Here is a 17,069-nt window from a genome sequence, read left to right on the forward strand (position 1 = left end):
TTATAGGTCTTGATTTCTTAAGGTGGGCGATGTCATGTCCGGTTCTCTTTTTCCCCAAGGGAAGGAAAATGTAAAGAGAGAGGCAGGGCATATCATCAGCACTTCAGATACTCTCACTGACCATGTTACCTAGTATGGTGATGAAACATCTGAAAACAAAACTTGAAGCTCAGTGAGCTACGTTACATACTTATCAATCTCCAACGTTTGTTTCCTTGATATGCCACCATACAGAATTGAACTGCATTTGTGACTATGTATATAAGTACAGATTTTTTATGAATAAAGTATATTTTTGAAAAATAAAAATATCAGTAATGGTGATCATGAAGCTACAAGATTGTTGGAAAAGCTGAACTGATTCACTAATGTCCCTTAGGGAAGCAAGCTATCTTTATCTAGATCCAGCCTAAATGCGACTTAAAATCCACGCAAAATATGGTTGAAATTGCCCTGTGAAATGGCCTGAAAAACCACTAAGATAGATTACCTTCCAATAATGGTCGTCACATGGGAAATTGGTTAGCAAGGTTAGATCTCATGTATTGCAGGGAGAACTAGCCATTTGAATACAGAACTGGCTCAAAGGTAGAAGACAGAAGGTGGTGGTGGAGGCTTGTTTTTTTTCAGACTGGAGGCCTGTGACCAGTGGAGTGTCACAAGGATCGGTGCTGGGTCCACTACTTTTTGTCATTTATATAAATGAGTTGGATATGAGCTTAAGAGGTATAGTTAGTAAGTTTGCTGATGACACCAAAATTAGAGGTATGGTGGACAGCAAAGACACTTACCTCAGATTACAATGGGATGTTGATCAGATGGGCCAATGGGCTGAGGAGTGGCAGATGGAGTTTAATTTAGATAAACGTGAGGTGCTGCACTTTGGGAAAGCAAATCTTAGTAGGACTTATACACTTAATGGTAAGGTCCTGGATAGTGTTGTTGAACAAAAAGATCTTGGAGTTTAGGTTCATAGCTCCTTAAAAGTATAGTCACAGGTAGATAGGGTAGTGAAGAAGACATTTGTATGCTTTCCTTTATTGGTCAGAGTACTGAGTACAGGAGCCGGGAGGTCATGTTGTGGCTGTACAGGACATTGGGTTGGCCACTTTTGGAGTGTTGCATGCAATTCTGGTCTCCTTCCTATCGAAAGGATGTTGTGAAACTTGAAAGGATTCAGAAAAGATTTACAAGGATGTTGCCAGGGTTGCAGGATTTGAACTAGAGAGAGAGGTTAAATACGCTAGGGCTGTTTTCCCTGTAGTGTCTGAGGCTGAGCGGTGACCTTGTAGGGGTTTATAAAATCATGAGGGGCATGGATAGGGTAAATAGACAAGTTCTTTTTCCCTGGGGTGGGGGGAGTCCAGAATTAGAGGACATAGGAGTAGGGTGAGAGGGGAAAGATATAAAAGTGATCTAAGGGGCAACATTTTCATGCAGAGGGTGGTGCATGTGTAGAATGGGCTGCCAGAGGTAGTGGTGGAGGCTAGTACAATTGCAACATTTAAAAGGCATCTGGATGGGTATATGAATTGGAAAGGTATGGAGGGATATGGCCCGGGTGCTAGCAGGTGGGACTAGATTGGGTTGGGATATCTGGTCGGCATGGACGTGTTGGACCAAAGGGTCTGTTTCCGTGCTGTACACGTCTATGACTCTATGCTGGCCCTGTCTACCATTAGTCAAAATGAAAATAAATTATCTAATTTATTTTTGAAAGGGATAAAATTTATTTCTACCAAACTTACAAGCACCTCATTCTAGATTTTAACACACATTTGAAATTTCTTTTGGAAATTTATAGCAATTAATTGCCTAGAAAATAAGGGAAGTTTAGTCTACAGTTTGGATCTTACTTGCCACAAAGCAAGCTCCTTGGGCAATTGTCCATGTGAATGCATTACTTTATACTCCATCCTGTTTACCCAACAAAATATTATGTCCAAACTTTGGGCAGAAAATTAATTTTTTGGTCCTGATGGAATTACATTCACAGAATATCAATTTTTCAACACCACATCAACCTTTTTTCAAAAATACATCTTCATTTTACAAATGTGTATTTTTAAAAACATTTACCAGGAATTTCCTTGGAGTACTCCTGTTTGGAAGAAATACCTTCCACAGACGGTGTGATGTAAACACAATTTATATGAAGAAATCATTCAAAATGCCAGAATGGAAGCACTGCTGGATAATTCTTAACTAATAAGTCAAACCTTTAGGAAATACTTATACTTGGATATTGCTGTGTCTGTGACAAAATAGGAAGTGAGTATTGTTAGACAAAGCATACACATCTTCTTAACGCAGCGATAATCCAATGCCAAAATCATTTTCACACTGCTGAAAACTTACATATTCTTCACAGAGACAATTTATCAGTATGGAGATTTAGAAACCTTTGATCCAAATATGAAGCAGAATACTCTGTAGGTGTCAATTCATTAAATTAGCATCGCAGCAAGAATGTTAAATGTAGACCATTACTTGATATAGACCGTTACTTGATCATCTTGTGTCAACCAAACACTTTGTCAACTGAATTGTCAGGATTCAACTTCACTACTTTAATCTCACTCTCACTAGTTTCCATACATACAGAGAGAGAAGGACACCACTTTGACTAGGACAACACACACATCCTAGGACAAGCGAAACAAAGACACGCATGAGAATTCTTAGAAGCATGGCATTGTAACCAGAACTCCACCAATAAACACATCGGCTTAGATCCTCTCTACTTTCCCAATAAAAAAAACTGGAAATGACATCACCCACCTTAGGAAACCAAGACCTATAAATAAAGAGGTGGGACATACCACCAGCGCTTCACCAGAGACTCTCACTGATATTACCCAGTATGGTGACAAAACATTTGAAAATAAATCTTCAAGTTCAGCGAACTAACTTACAGACTTATCATCAACCTGAGCTACAAATCTTCTCAAAAATCGCTAATTACTTTAATCTTTATGGATATATTTACACTGACCAATAAAGGCAAACAGATCAAACACATTCTTCACTATCCTATCTATCTGTGACTCCATTTTCAAGGAACTACGAACCTGCACTTCAAAGTCTCTTTGTTCAGGAACACTCCCCAGGACCTTGCCATTAAGTGTATAAGTCCTGCCCTGGTTTGCCTTTCCAAAAATGCAGCACCTCACATATATCTAAATTAAACTAACTCCACCTGCCACTCCTTGGCCCGTTGGCCCATCTGATCAAGATCTCATTGTACACTGAGGTAACCTTCTTTACAGAATACTGATTTGTGATATCTTAATTTGTTTTTTGAAAGTACTTATGCATGTGCCAGCTACTTACCCAGCAAACATGCAAATGTCCTTCAATCAAATGACTAGGTCTCCAAGTCAGGGAGTAGTTAAATCTGGGCACCTGCCATCATTTGGGATCCTGCTGCTGCAGTCAAGGGTTGTGTTCTATCTCAGTCTAGGGTATTGAACATTATTGGCTGTTTAGAGAGTCTTCATTTTATTGCAGTCCAGGGAGTAGGCCAGCATCTGTTCTTTAGATTGAGTCATCAGTCCAGCGATCATGATAAGTCAGGCAGTTCATTCCTCGATTACCAGGCTGAGCACATGAAGCACCATGCCAAGCACGACCTGTGATGCCCTCCACCTTTCATGTGCAAGAAAATTGGAAAATATCGTTTTGGCTATACCTGGAGTGAGTAGAATAAATGTTTATTGTTCTACCTTGAGCATGTTGGCTCTACTTGTGAGCAGCAAGAGTGGCAATTACATTAATCAACCACTTTCAAAATATAGATTGTAGATATCAATAATCTATGCATGAGAAATGCATGCAGTGCCCAATTTCAGTTCACCTCAGAATTTACTTTGCCCTTATCTCTCTCTAGTCTATGACAATTTTCAGATTTGAACCTCTTTGAGTTTATGGGTTGGTGCATTAATTCAGTTGTCAGATAGAATGGCTGCTAAACAGTTCCTCTGCATACATCAGAATGGAAAGCATATTGAGGTTTTGAACTTCGTCCACAGCAGTGCCCCTTTTTTCAATTGGCTAATTTAATTGCTTTCTGGATCAGTGGTGCTGGAAGAGCACAGCAGTTCAGGCAGCATCCAAAGTGCAGCGAAATCGACGTTTCGGGCAAAAGCCCTTCATCAGGAATAAAGGCAGTGAGCCTGAAGCGTGGAGAGATAAGCTAGAGGAGGGTGGGGGTGGGGAGACAGTAGCATAGAGTACAATGGGTGAGTGGGGGAGGGGATGAAGGTGATAGGTCAGTGAGGAGAGGGTGGAGTGGATAGGTGGAAAAGGAGATAGGCAGGTAGGACAAGTCCGGACAAGTCATGGGGACAGTGCTGAGCTGGAAGTTTGGAACTAGGGTGAGGTGGGGGAAGGGGAAATGAAGAAACTGTTGAAGTCCACATTGATGCCCTGGGGTTGAAGTGTTCCGAGGTGGAAGATGAGGCGTTCTTCCTCCAGGCGTCTGGTGGTGAGGGAGCGGCGGTGAAGGAGGCCCAGGACCTCCATGTCCTCGACAGAGTGGGAGGGGGAGTTGAAATGTTGGGCCACAGGGCGGTGTGGTTGATTGGTGCGGGTGTCCCGGAGATGTTCCCTAAAGCGCTCTGCTAGGAGTCGCCCAATCTCCCCAATGTAGAGGAGAGTGCATCGGGAGCAATGGATACAATAAATGATATTAGAGGATGTGCAGGTAAAACTTTGATGGATGTGGATGTGGAACTTTAATTGCTTTGCCAACTATACAAAAGATATAAAGAAGGGTTTACTGCTTTCCCTCAACTCGTGTTAAATTGACAAACTTGAATAATTTTTTTTCTCTGTTAGAATTCCAGTTCTAATTCTAATTTTAAAAGAACTCTAAGACCATGACTGTTTAGTTGATGTCTTGTCTCCTCAGAATTATAGCATCTGGAGTTTCCAATAAATGGACATTGCTCTAGTTATTTTCACGTCATTTCTAGCTTTAGAGAAACAAGGAGAAAGAAAAATTATCTTCTAATTTGAATGTTACCAATCCACTTTCCTTTCTGACTTCTGCTTTGTCAGGCAGCTCGTGAAAATTTCTGTATTCCAAGTCTAGCTCAATTGTCTTCCCAAACCGGATAGTTACAGGAAACCCTTTCATGATATACATGTGTAACTTATCATACAAATGCAAATTAAAACAGGAAGTGAGAGTTTCTTGATACCTGACTCAGTTCACTAGTTTCAATGTCTTCAGGTAAAATGCTAACTTCAATTCAGACAATTTGGTTTATTTCACATTGATTTTCCCAAATCTGCCTCAAGCTGTGGCCAGGTGCTCATTGCAATTTTATAGATCAACTTCTTCCTTTCATGAAACCATGTCAATCTACGATGACTGAAGGTATTAAAACAAATTTTTAACTCTTTTTAATTGCAAGTCCATAATTTATCATTTATATGACATGACGATGATGGTCTGTGGATAAATATTAGTCAGGATATGGAGAAAATCTTCTCTTCTCTTCTTCTAACAGTGACATGGAATTGTGTGTCTACTTGAGAGCAGGCAGGACCCTGGTAATACTTCTCAGCTGAAAGACGGGATTGAATGTTACTTTGCTAAACACTGTAGTGAATTAAACGTTACTTATTTGGGTAAGATTAAGCGCAACTGTTATGCTACTTGCCTTGACTGTATTTGATTTGCAGTACAAATTGTAGGAAAGAATAGATTCTGTTTTTGGAATTATAGCAAGGAGATTACTTTGCATTTTAAGATTATGAAATCATACAAAGGACAAAACAGAATTAGTATTTGAAAGAAAGAAAGTTATGAATACAGCATATGATAGTATTTAATTCTGTTTGCTACCTCTCGTAGAGAATGCTCGTTGCTAACGAAGCAGCAGATTGGATTGGGTTTGTGCAGGTCAGAATAAAACAGTTTTAGAAAGTCTAACATCAACCTCAACATTTTCACACACAAAAAAAATTAGGTTTATGTACATGTGAAAAGCTATTTGCAACAAACCTAAAATGTGTCAATTATGTTCCTATATGTACCATGTGATAAAACTGTACAGTCATTTTACCAATATGAAAATGTGAACCATTAAGTATTTGAAAACAGCACTAGATGTGAGGGAGAAAAATTCTTTCAGGAATTGGAGGTTGATGCAAATTCTCCTTAAAGATCGTTATTGCTGGAATGATACCAAAATTACTGATAAAACATATGGAAGATTTTTCAAAAAGTATACGACGTAGATTAGAATACTTACACAGTATGGAAACAGGCCCTTCAGCCCAACAAATCCACACCGACCCTCTGAAGACCAACTCACCCAGACCCATTCCCCTACATCTAACACTATGGAAAATTTATCACAGTCAATTCACCTAACCTGCACATCTTTTGGACTGTGGGAGGAACTGGAGCACCCGGAGGAAACCCACTCAGATACGGGGAGAATGTGCAAACTCCACACAGTCGCCCAAGGTGGGAATTGAACCCAGGTCACAGTGCTAACTACTGTGCCACCGTGCCGCCCATGTAGGTAGAGAATGTATTTATACTTGTAGGGGAACCTAATCTAGAGGCCTAAAGTATGAGATAGTCACCAATATCCAACAAATTGGATATTAATTAACAAATTATTTTACCTGAGAATAGAGATCATGTACACCACCCCCTAACCTCCATCCAGGGCCACAAACAGTCCTCTCTGGTGAGACAGAGATTCATCTGCCTCTCTTCCAATCTAGTTTAGTGCATCAGGTGCTCCCGGAGTAGTCTTCTCTACATCAGGGAGACGAACGTAAATTTAGGGAATAGTTTGTCGAGCATCTCAGTCGGGTCCGCAGGGGTTGACTGGACCTCCCAGTCATCGTCCATTTTAATTTCTCTTCCCACTCCCTTCCTGACACGACTATCCTTGGCCTCCTCCATTGCCACAATGAATCAAATTGCAAATTGGAGGAACAACACCTCATCTTCCGCCTGGGCAGTCTTCAGCCCGGAGCAGTGGAAGTGATGGGGAGGGGTTGGGAAGGGAGGTTCTTTGAAATGGGACATTGAGTTCTCCAATTTCAAAGAACCTCCCTTCCCAACCCCTCCCCATTCCTTCCACTCCTCCCTGCCACGAACTGGATTATTCTCCCCATTGACCAACTAGGTCGTACCCTCTACCTGTCCTATACCCACTTCACAACCCTGTCCCCAAAATCCCTTTATCTGCAGCTTCACCTACACTCCTGAAGTCCTGAAGAAGGATTTCACCTGAAACATCAACTTCCTCACTTCCTGATGCTGCCTGGCTTGCTGTGTTCTTCCAGCCTCTGCCGGTCTACTTTGGATTCCAGCATCTGCAGCTTTCTTTTGTCTCTAACAGAGTCAAATAGCTTCCCTTTAAAATGCATCCATGCTAAACAACATATTGCTTTGTCCTTCATCTGCTTATGTTGATAACTCAGACATAGACTGACAGGAGGCAGTTCATGTCAGGAGGCAGGTCAGTTGGGCTGAATGATCCGTTTCTGTACTGGACATTCTATGCACTCCTATAATATTTAAACAATTCTCCTATATTATTTAAAAGGTATCAAAAATTTTGACTATTCATTACGAAGGATTACAATAGAACTTTTCATGCTTCAATATGCTACAGTGGATCTTGAATAGATATATTCTTGTAGATACGGGCCTGGAATTCTCCACAATATAAGACAAACAAAGCGAAGTCATCCCAAAAACAAGGAATTAAAGCTCTCCTGTCCTACCATATCCAGTTGTAAATGGTGATAGATAATTTAACAACTAAGGAGTTGGTTCCACAGATATTTGCATTCTTAATGATATGAGAGAGCACAGTACATCATTACATAAAACAAGGTTGAAGTATTTGCAACCACCTTCAGCCAGAAGTGCTGAATGAATATGTTACTCAGCTACCACTAAAGATTCCTAGCATCACTAATGCCATTCTTCAATCAAGTTAATTCAAACCATGTGACCTTAAGAAACAACTGAAGGCAACAGATGCAGCATAGATTAAGAGGTCTGACAACATCCTTGCCACAGACTATGGGATAATGCTCTTGAGATTTATCAACATCCTGAGCAAAATTGCTCCAACACAATTAAAACTCTAAATCTACACAGCAAAAAATGGAAATTCTTCAGGTATGCCCTGTCCTGCACAAATTCAAGCCAGCTATTTTCATTTCATCACATTATCCACCACCTACTGGGCACAGATCAGCAGTGATGGTATATTTTCTGTATATTGTTATTAGCATAGCTCCAATACAATCCAAAATATTCAACATTATCCAAGTCAAAGCTGCCTGCTTGACTGGCATTTCATTGAGCATCTTAACCATTCATCCATCCACCATTGCAGCAGTAGGTGCCAAGGAAAAAACAAAACACACTTGAGTATCTTGTCAAGATTCCTTCAACAGCAGACTGCCAGACACTAGTATCTAGAATGAGAAGGGCAGTCAATGCATAGGAACACCACAATCTGATGGTGTGTGACTTGGAAGGGAACTATCCTAATCTGTACAAAGTTTAAAAAAAATCACATAACACCACGTCATAGCCCAACAGGTTAAAGTCTGCCTGTTCCCCAATGTTCTATTTCTACAAAAGGGATTGACAGAATCTTACATGGATTCATGCAGGTTTTGAGAAAAATAAAATGTAATTCTGCAAGTACAAATTCATCCACAAACTTATATGTGTGTTTGTGTCCGTGAGGAGTAGGAGTGTCTGTGAGAGAGTGTGTGTATGTGTGTGAGTGTGAAGGGGTAGAAGTGTGTGAGAGGGCGCGTGTGTGAGTGTGATGGTGGGTGTGAGTGTATGAGAGAGAGCTTGTGTATGGGAGAAGGTCTGCGTGAGTATGGGTCTGTAGGAGCATGTGTGTGGGTGTCAGTGCATTTTTCTCTGTGTGTCTGTGTCTGTGTGCATGTGTGTGCGCGCACTGCAGTGCAGTGGGGTCACCTGTAGTGTGACATGAATCCAAGGTCCTGGTTAAGGTCATTCCCACGGGTACCAAACTTGACAATCCGCCCCTGCTCAGCTACTTTGCGTTGTTACCTGTCCTGAAGTCCGCCTTGGTGGATAGCCACCCGATGGTCCAAGGTCAAATGTCCCAGACCGCTGAAGTGTTCTCTGACTGGGGTCAGACAGGAGTGTATTAGACCTCAGACCTTTGGGTAACCATCCTCCAAGGTAGACTTCAGGAAAGGCACAACACAAAGTGGTCAAACAGAGGGTGACAGCCAAGTTTGGTACCCATGGGGATGACCTCAATGTCACACTGCATGGGACCTCATTGCACAAAACACACACACATATTCCTACAGACCCATATACTCATGCAGACTCTATCCCCCTCTCCCTTACACAAGCTCTCGGTCATATGCTCACATATACTCCCACAGAATGATACCCCTTTACACTCATTCACACACACACACACACACACACACACACACACAGATATAAAAGTTTGTCGGGTGAATTTGTACTTGCAGAATTACATTTTATTTTGCTCAAAAACTGCATGAATCCATGTAAGATTCTGTAAATCCCTTTTTTTAAGATGAGAATCAGTCTGAATATTGGGGCACAGACAGCCTCATATAGGGCACCTCATACCTTCAATGCATTATCTGGGCCAGCTTGGTACCTATTGCAAAAGCTCACTTGAGATTGTACCTTGAAGAAAGTTCTGGAATTTACATATGAAAGAACTGAAACCCACATGTCCATTCTAAAAGATGAGAGAAATAACAAACAATCCAGGTCTTTTTCAATATATAATTTCAGCTACATCACACTGTAAACTTTTGCTACAAATTTTGTCTTACGATCTTATACTCTACAACCACCTGATGGAGGAGCAGTGCTCCAAAAGCTAATGCTTCCAAATAAACCTGTTGGACTAAAACCTGGTATTGTGATTTTTAACTTTGTACACACCAGTCCAACACCGGCACCTCCAAATTATGACAAAGCGATTGTCTTTTGTAATTCAAACTTGAGCAGCTTTGTCATTTATCTTTGCTTGACTTTAAAATACTTTTCAAGTAATCTGTCGTGCAATAGCATGAATCCATTTGCTCTCCAGCAGAGCAAGAATGGATATATAGGAACAATGTACAAAAGATTTCTCAAAAAAAAGTATTTTACACTCAGCTCAACCAAACAAAAACACCAACATGAAGAGTATTTTCACAAAATACAATATATATTTTTTGCTACTGTAAGGCAAAAGTCATTATTATCTTCACATTGCAATCAAATAATTAAATATGTATTGAATTTATCTTTAATAGTAGTTATTTTACATTTTAACCCAAATTCAATAAATATCAAAAATACCTACAGGAAGGCACAGCAAATTGAACTATAATTGTTAATTAGGAATAGGAAAAGAAAAGGAACCAACATACTGTGATGGACTCAAGGATCAGCAAACATGCCCAATTTTTAAACCTTGTTTCAATTACAAAAGAAATCTAAAAGAGACCTCGAGTAATGTACAATACTGTCAATAAAAAAAATCAAAAGCAGCTGACAGGATTCCAGAACCTCATGATCGGGAAAGGTTCATATTGGTGCACGTGAACTTCTGGAACAATAATACATCAGTTTTCTCTTAGCAAACAGTAATTAAAAATACAGAAAATCAAATGTGTGCATGAGGGGCACTGCATGGCAGATTTCATAATGTACAGTCAGAATTAATTTACCCCTATCCATGCCCCCTCTGTCAGCATCACGTATGGCTTGTGATTTCGGAGTTCCACCCAGATCGACTCTGATAGAAGGTCAAACCCTGGGCTGGGATCCAACACTTCTGAATCCTGCCCTATTCTTTTTTACATACTGCAATCACAGCCAATGCACGCCATTAACGAATGACCTCATGAGCTGACCTCATGAAAACGTAGGGGTCAGTATTTTTCCAAGATGGAATCAAAACCTTGAAGACACACAAGCTTATAAAATAATGACAAATAACAAAAATATTAAAATAATTAGGTGACTTGCCTGATCACATCCAGCATTTACCAATTCTTGTAACATCTGTCTATTTACTTCAACACTAGTAGATGAACCAGACTCATTTGCAAATGGCATCAGGGAGTTTCTGATTTCTCGGAGAGCTTTCTGATAAGGTCCAAATTTCGGTACAGGTCGCATTTGCTGTTGTCTGGTAGCATCCTTTGCAACAACGGCTTTCAGGTCTAGTGGGGTTTCATTGTTGGAGCCAACATTTAAAGCCTGGCCTGAAGGCTTATGAGGTTGTTTCAACCCCTCTCGAATTTCCTGCAGTCTCTGGCGGCTGTTTCCAGTATATGAAGTGGCTGGAAAGGTCTTTGGCCTCATCACAAAACCAATTTTTGTTTATCATAAATAAGCTGTGTTTGATTTTCAGGCACTGCAAAGATTTTCAATCCTTCTTTTTATCGATGCTTGTGGTCCTTAAATTTGTTTCAACATAAAATCTGCTTTGCTTTCATTCTTATGGGCATCCTTATCTGAAATGTAGAAGTCACAATAAAATGATGACGACAAAAACAAAAACTTACATTTACATCATTTCCTAAGGTACATCAATACAGAGTTATAAAAATGCTCATAAAGGTGATATTGGGCTAGATATCACACACTAGGCCAAACAGCTAGAGTTGAAATGTACAATAATGTAAAGGAAGAAAAAGCAGAAAAATCAAGAGAATTTTAGGCAAGAAATTCTGAAGCTTAGAATCTTGGCAGCTGAAGACACAGCAACCTCATACCAGTTCCAACCCTCCAACGCGGCACTGCCCGCCCTATCCATCTTCCTTCCCACCTATTCCTTCCACCCTCCCCTTCAACGTGTCACTCCCCCACCTGCATCTACCTATCACTTTCCCAGCTACCTCCCCGCAGCCCCACCCCCACATTTATCCCTCAGCCCCCATCCCCCCCTACATTCCTGATGAAGGGCTTATGCCTGAAATGCAGATTCTCCTGCTTCTCGGGTGCTGCCTCACCTGTCGTGATTTTCCAGTGCCACACTTTTAGACCTAGAATACTGATGCATTATTAATTGACCTGTCCTGCTACCTTCAATGATCTGAGCACGTATGCACTGAGGTTCCTCAGTTCCTGCACCCCTGAGGCATTATATTCTCTATGTTATTTGATATGTCCATGCTTTTCCTAAAATGTGCATTACCTTGTGCTTCTTCTCATTAAGCTTCACTTACCACTCATCTATTCACTTCACCAACTTATCTATATCCTTATGAAGTTTTATAGGGTCCTCCCCACAGTTTACAATACTTCCAAATTTTGTATCATAAACTTTGAAACAGAGTCCTGTCCAGCAAAAGCTAGCTTATTAACATGTATCTGGAAAAGCAACAGTCCCAATACTAATCTTTGGTAAACTCCACAACAAAAAAAAAACTTATTCCAGCCCAAAAAACATTAAATCAACTATTAGGCAATTCAATACCTAAATTATTACTTTCCTTTTTATTCCATGCACAATAACATGTTTAAGACCATAAGATGTAGGAGCAGAAATTAGACCATTCGGCCCAGAGTTTGCTCCACCATTCAATCATGGCTGATAAGTTTTCCAACTCCATTCTCCTGCTTTTTCCCGGTAAGCCTTGATTCCCTTTATTCTCAAGAACCTATCTATCTCAGTCTTAAATATACTCAATGACCTGTGGCAATGAATTCCATAGATTCACCACTCTCTGGCTTGAAAGGTTTCTCTCTCCATTCTAAAAAGGTCTTCCCTTTTCTCGGAGGCTGTCCCCTTGGGTCCTAGTCTCTCCTACCAATGGAAATATCTTCCCAAAACCCACTCTGTCCAGGCCATTCATTATTCTGTACATTTCAATTTGATCCCCCCACATCCTTCTAAAGTCTGTCAACTATAGACCCAGAGTCTTCAAATGTTTCTCGTACGTTAATCTTTTCATTCCTGGCAGCATTCTTGCGAACCTCATCTGAATACACCCCAGGCCAGTACATCCTTCCTGAGATATGGGGCCCAAAACTGTGCACAATACTCCAAATGTGCTCTGACCTGAGCCTTACAGAGCCTCACAAGTATAATCCCTGCTTTAATATTCAAGTCCTCTCTAAATAAATGCCATCATTACATTTGCATTCCTAACTACTGACTCAACCTGCAAGTTTATCTTGAGACTCCTGGACTAGAACTCCCAAGTCTCTTTGCATTTCAAACTTCAAACCTTTCTCCCCATTTAGGAAATAGTCATGCCTCTATTCTTCCTACCAAAGTTAAGATGTCACACTTTCCCACATTGCACTTAATCTGCCACATCTTTGCCCACCCTCCTAACCCGTACAAATCCTTTGCAGCCTCCCTATCTCAATACTACCTGTCCCTTTACCTATCCTTGTATTGTCTGCAAACCTAGCCAGAACGCCCTGGATTCTTTCATCTAGATCCTTATTGTATAAAATGAAAAGTTGTGGTCCCAACACCAAACCTTGTGGAACACCACTTTGTCACCGGCTGCGATCATGAGAAGGACCCTATTATCCCACTCCCTGTTTTCTATATCTATCGTGTAGCATTGAATTGAGCGTCTTCTGGAATTCCACGTACGCCAAATCAATAGCATTACCCTCAGCAACCATCCCCATTACCTCTTCAAAAAAAAACCTCCAGCAAGTTAGTTTAATGCAATTTCTTCTTTAGAAATCCTGGCTTTACCTAATAATTCCTAAAAGGGCTTATGCCTAAAATGTCTATTCTCCTGCTCCTTGGATGCTGCCTGACCTGCTGCGCTTTTCCAGCAACACATTTTTCAGCTCTGATCTCCAGCATCTGCAGTCCTCACTTTCTCCCTTTACCTAATCATTCACCATTTTTCATGTGACTATTAACTCTATACCGAATAATTGTTGTTAGAAGCTTCACTGCCATCAAAGAAGTTAAACTGACTTGTCTGTAATTGCTGGGCTTATCCTTACATTTTATTTAAACAAGGGTGTGATGTTTGCAATTCTACAGTCTTCTGGCACACCCAGAATCTAAAGAAAACCAAAAGATTGTAGTTGGATTGTAATTTCCTTGGGTGCATCTAACCCAGTCCTGATTTAGAAAACAATGATCTATCCAACACTTCATGCTCATCAATTTGAACCTTTATAGTGACAGAGTTTCCTCCTCTATCACCATAGCCTGGGTAGCATCTAACTCCTTGATGCAGACAAGGCAGACGCAAAGTTTTTCATTTAATACTTCAACCATAGCCCTTGCTTCCATGTGCAAATCTTCTTTTTGGGTCCTCATTAGCCTTACTCTTCCTTTTACCTCTCTTTGCTGTTTATATACCTATGTTGTCTCAGTTGTCTCAATTTCTGTCTCAATTTCTCTTCTCTCCTCTATTTCTTTTTTCACTTGCCAGCCAAATCCTTTTGGTTCTCAATTGTATTCCCACACGTCACAAGCACACTTTTCTTCTTTATTTCTTCTCCTTTGTCATCCATGGAGCTCTGGATTTTTTTGGTCTTACCTTTCCCTTGAGAGAATATACTTTGATTGTATCTGAACCACCTCATTTTTAAAGAAGTAGCCCAGTGCTCCATTATGGTTTTTCCTACCAATCTTTCATGCCCAGTTCCATTCTTGCACCTCTGAAGTTCACTCTCTCTGCTGATTATTTTTTCTTACTCTGAACTGACCATTGTAAGCTTTAGAATGATTTGGGAGAATGACAATTACCACTATTTTCTCAGTGTTCTTCCACTGACACTTACTCCACTTGGCCCACCTCATTGCCAAAAGCCAAGTCCAACAATGCATCTCTTTTGTTGGTCTGGATACAGACTGAGGTTGGAAATTCTCTTGAACATGATCCATGAACATTTGTCTCTTACTGCCCCTTTACTTACCTAAATATTGTATGGGATATTGCTGGTGTAAGTCCTCTATTATAAACTAGTCTCTAATGTGGCTATCTCTAATTTCCCTGCAGTCTTGTCCTGTGATATTAAAGAGTTAATTTGCTCTGCTGACCTGCAAGAAATTGAATATCCCAGGGGTAAGGTGGTGCGTCTGTAGGAGGTTTCTGTGGCCATTTCCTTGCCATTCAGGAATGATTTACATTTTCATCTAGAAATCAATAAGAACATTCATAGTTGGAGTTCCAACTACTTTCTGTAGTTTAGACAGAATACAATTCACACCACATCTAGCCATTAAGGGATGATTTGCATTATATTGTTTCTGGAGGTGAGGTGGTCACTTTTACCTTGAGTGGCATGTGACTGTGAGGGAGTGACTGGGAGTTGTCTTGTCAGCGTTACTAACTGTGATGTAAACATTTTGTATAAAAAGGATTGTTTCCTTTGTTCAGAGAGAGCATTTGCCACGACCCCGTAAGTCCTGCAAGGTGTGTTTTAAAGGTTCCGTCAGACAGAGACCCCTGGACACGATTCGTAAGAATGGCGAGGAGTGTTCAAAGTATCTCCAAAGCGTGTATTGTACTGTGTTTAATAAATTTGGTTGCTCATTCACAAAAGTTGGTGTGCTGCAGTTGCATCAAGTGTGTAAGAACCTCAAGAAAAAGAACTTATCCGTCCTTCTACATCCTTCTTACTACTTGGAGATCTATAGGCTACACTGAGCCATGTAATTGCACCTGCTTTGTTCCTTAGCTTGAGCAAAATGGATTCTGATATCCTCTTTCTCCAGTACTCCACTGCTTTCTTACATCAATATTCTGTCCCTCATTTCTTTCCTGTTTTTCCTGTTTCAGCCTTTCCTGTGAACATCTTGTACACAGAAATATTTAACAATACGTTCTAGTCTTCCTTGAGCCAGATCTCGGTAATCACCATAACCTATATCCACATGACAATCTGCACCTGTAATTCCCAGTCTTATTTGTTATACTCCTTGCATTCACAGAGTCGCGTAGTAACCCTAATATGGACTTCATTATATTCTGCCTTGCAATATTAGTGCTAACTGTCTTTCCATGTATTTTGTCAACAATGGTATTCTTGTATAAAAGACTTTCTTCATAAAGTTGTTTAAATACCTCTCTACAGCATTAACCAAAGTCTCCCCAAGAAACTCATGCCTGCTGTTCAGGTGCACATGTTGGCTTGTTCAGGTGCTATTTTCCCTAGAGCTCGTCCCAGAAATCCAATGCCCAGCATCTAGCACCATCTTTCCAGGCACAAGGTCATCTGTCTTAATCTAGTATATACATTCTTATTTTCACATGGCACTGGGAGTAATCCACCGATTACCACATTTGACCATATGAAATAGGAGCAGCAGTAAACCATTTGGCCCATTCAGATCTGTTCTGCCATTCAATGAGATCATGGCTAATCTGATAATCCTCAACTCCACTTTTCTGCATTTCCCCATAATCTTTGATTCCTTTACTTATTAAAAATCTGTCTAACTCAACCTTTAAAATATCCTTAACAACCCGGCGTCCACAGCCTCTGTAACAATTCTATAGTTTCTTCATCATCAAGGAAGAAATTCCTCATTTCTGTCCAAACTCTACAACTCTTACAGTAAGATTATGCCCTCTGGTCCTAGACTCTCTCACAAGGAGAAAACAGCCTTTCAGCATCCACTTTTTAAATCCCCCTTAAAATCTTGTATGTTTCAATAAGGTCACCTCTCATTCTTCTGAAGCACAATGAAGGGAGATCCTGCTTCCTAAATTTCTACCTGACTCCCTAAATTCTGGTCGCAAGACCACATCCCAAGTCCTTGATACCAACATGGACTATGAGCTCCGAATGTTCACCCTCTACAGAACAAATGTCCTACAGCTGCTCGATGACAATTTTGACCAGGGAGGAAATATTCCATCATGGAGTCACATTTCTGGTCACAAAAAAAACCTATCTGTTCCCCTGTCATTATTACTTCTACCTTCTCCTTTTTCATCTCTTTTGAACAACTGAGTTACTAGTGGTAATAGACATGGTTCTGACTGCACTTCGCTGAGGAACTAATGCTGTCATTAGTTTGCAAAATGGAAAATACTTATGTGGATAGAACTTT

General features: G+C 40.4%; 1 protein-coding gene across 5 annotated transcripts in view; it reads right to left on the minus strand.

The window, feature by feature from the left end:
• The window catches only part of xpo4 (exportin 4), a 245,986-nt gene that overhangs the window by 217,304 nt on the left and 11,613 nt on the right, over positions 1-17,069 (minus strand). For 3 of the 5 annotated variants that reach the window (XM_060826076.1, XM_060826077.1, XM_060826081.1), the window contains exon 2: positions 11,045-11,535. In XM_060826076.1, the coding sequence (XP_060682059.1) occupies positions 11,045-11,383 (339 nt within the window). In that variant the 5' untranslated portion in view covers positions 11,384-11,535. Of the gene's footprint in view, positions 1-3,333; positions 3,405-11,044; positions 11,536-15,050; positions 15,092-17,069 lie in introns of those variants that run through there. The other 2 variants (XM_060826078.1, XM_060826079.1) reach the window with 2 other exon arrangements.

This window comes from Hemiscyllium ocellatum, chromosome 6 (assembly GCF_020745735.1).
Source record: "Hemiscyllium ocellatum isolate sHemOce1 chromosome 6, sHemOce1.pat.X.cur, whole genome shotgun sequence".
NCBI classification, from domain to species: Eukaryota; Metazoa; Chordata; class Chondrichthyes; order Orectolobiformes; family Hemiscylliidae; genus Hemiscyllium; species Hemiscyllium ocellatum.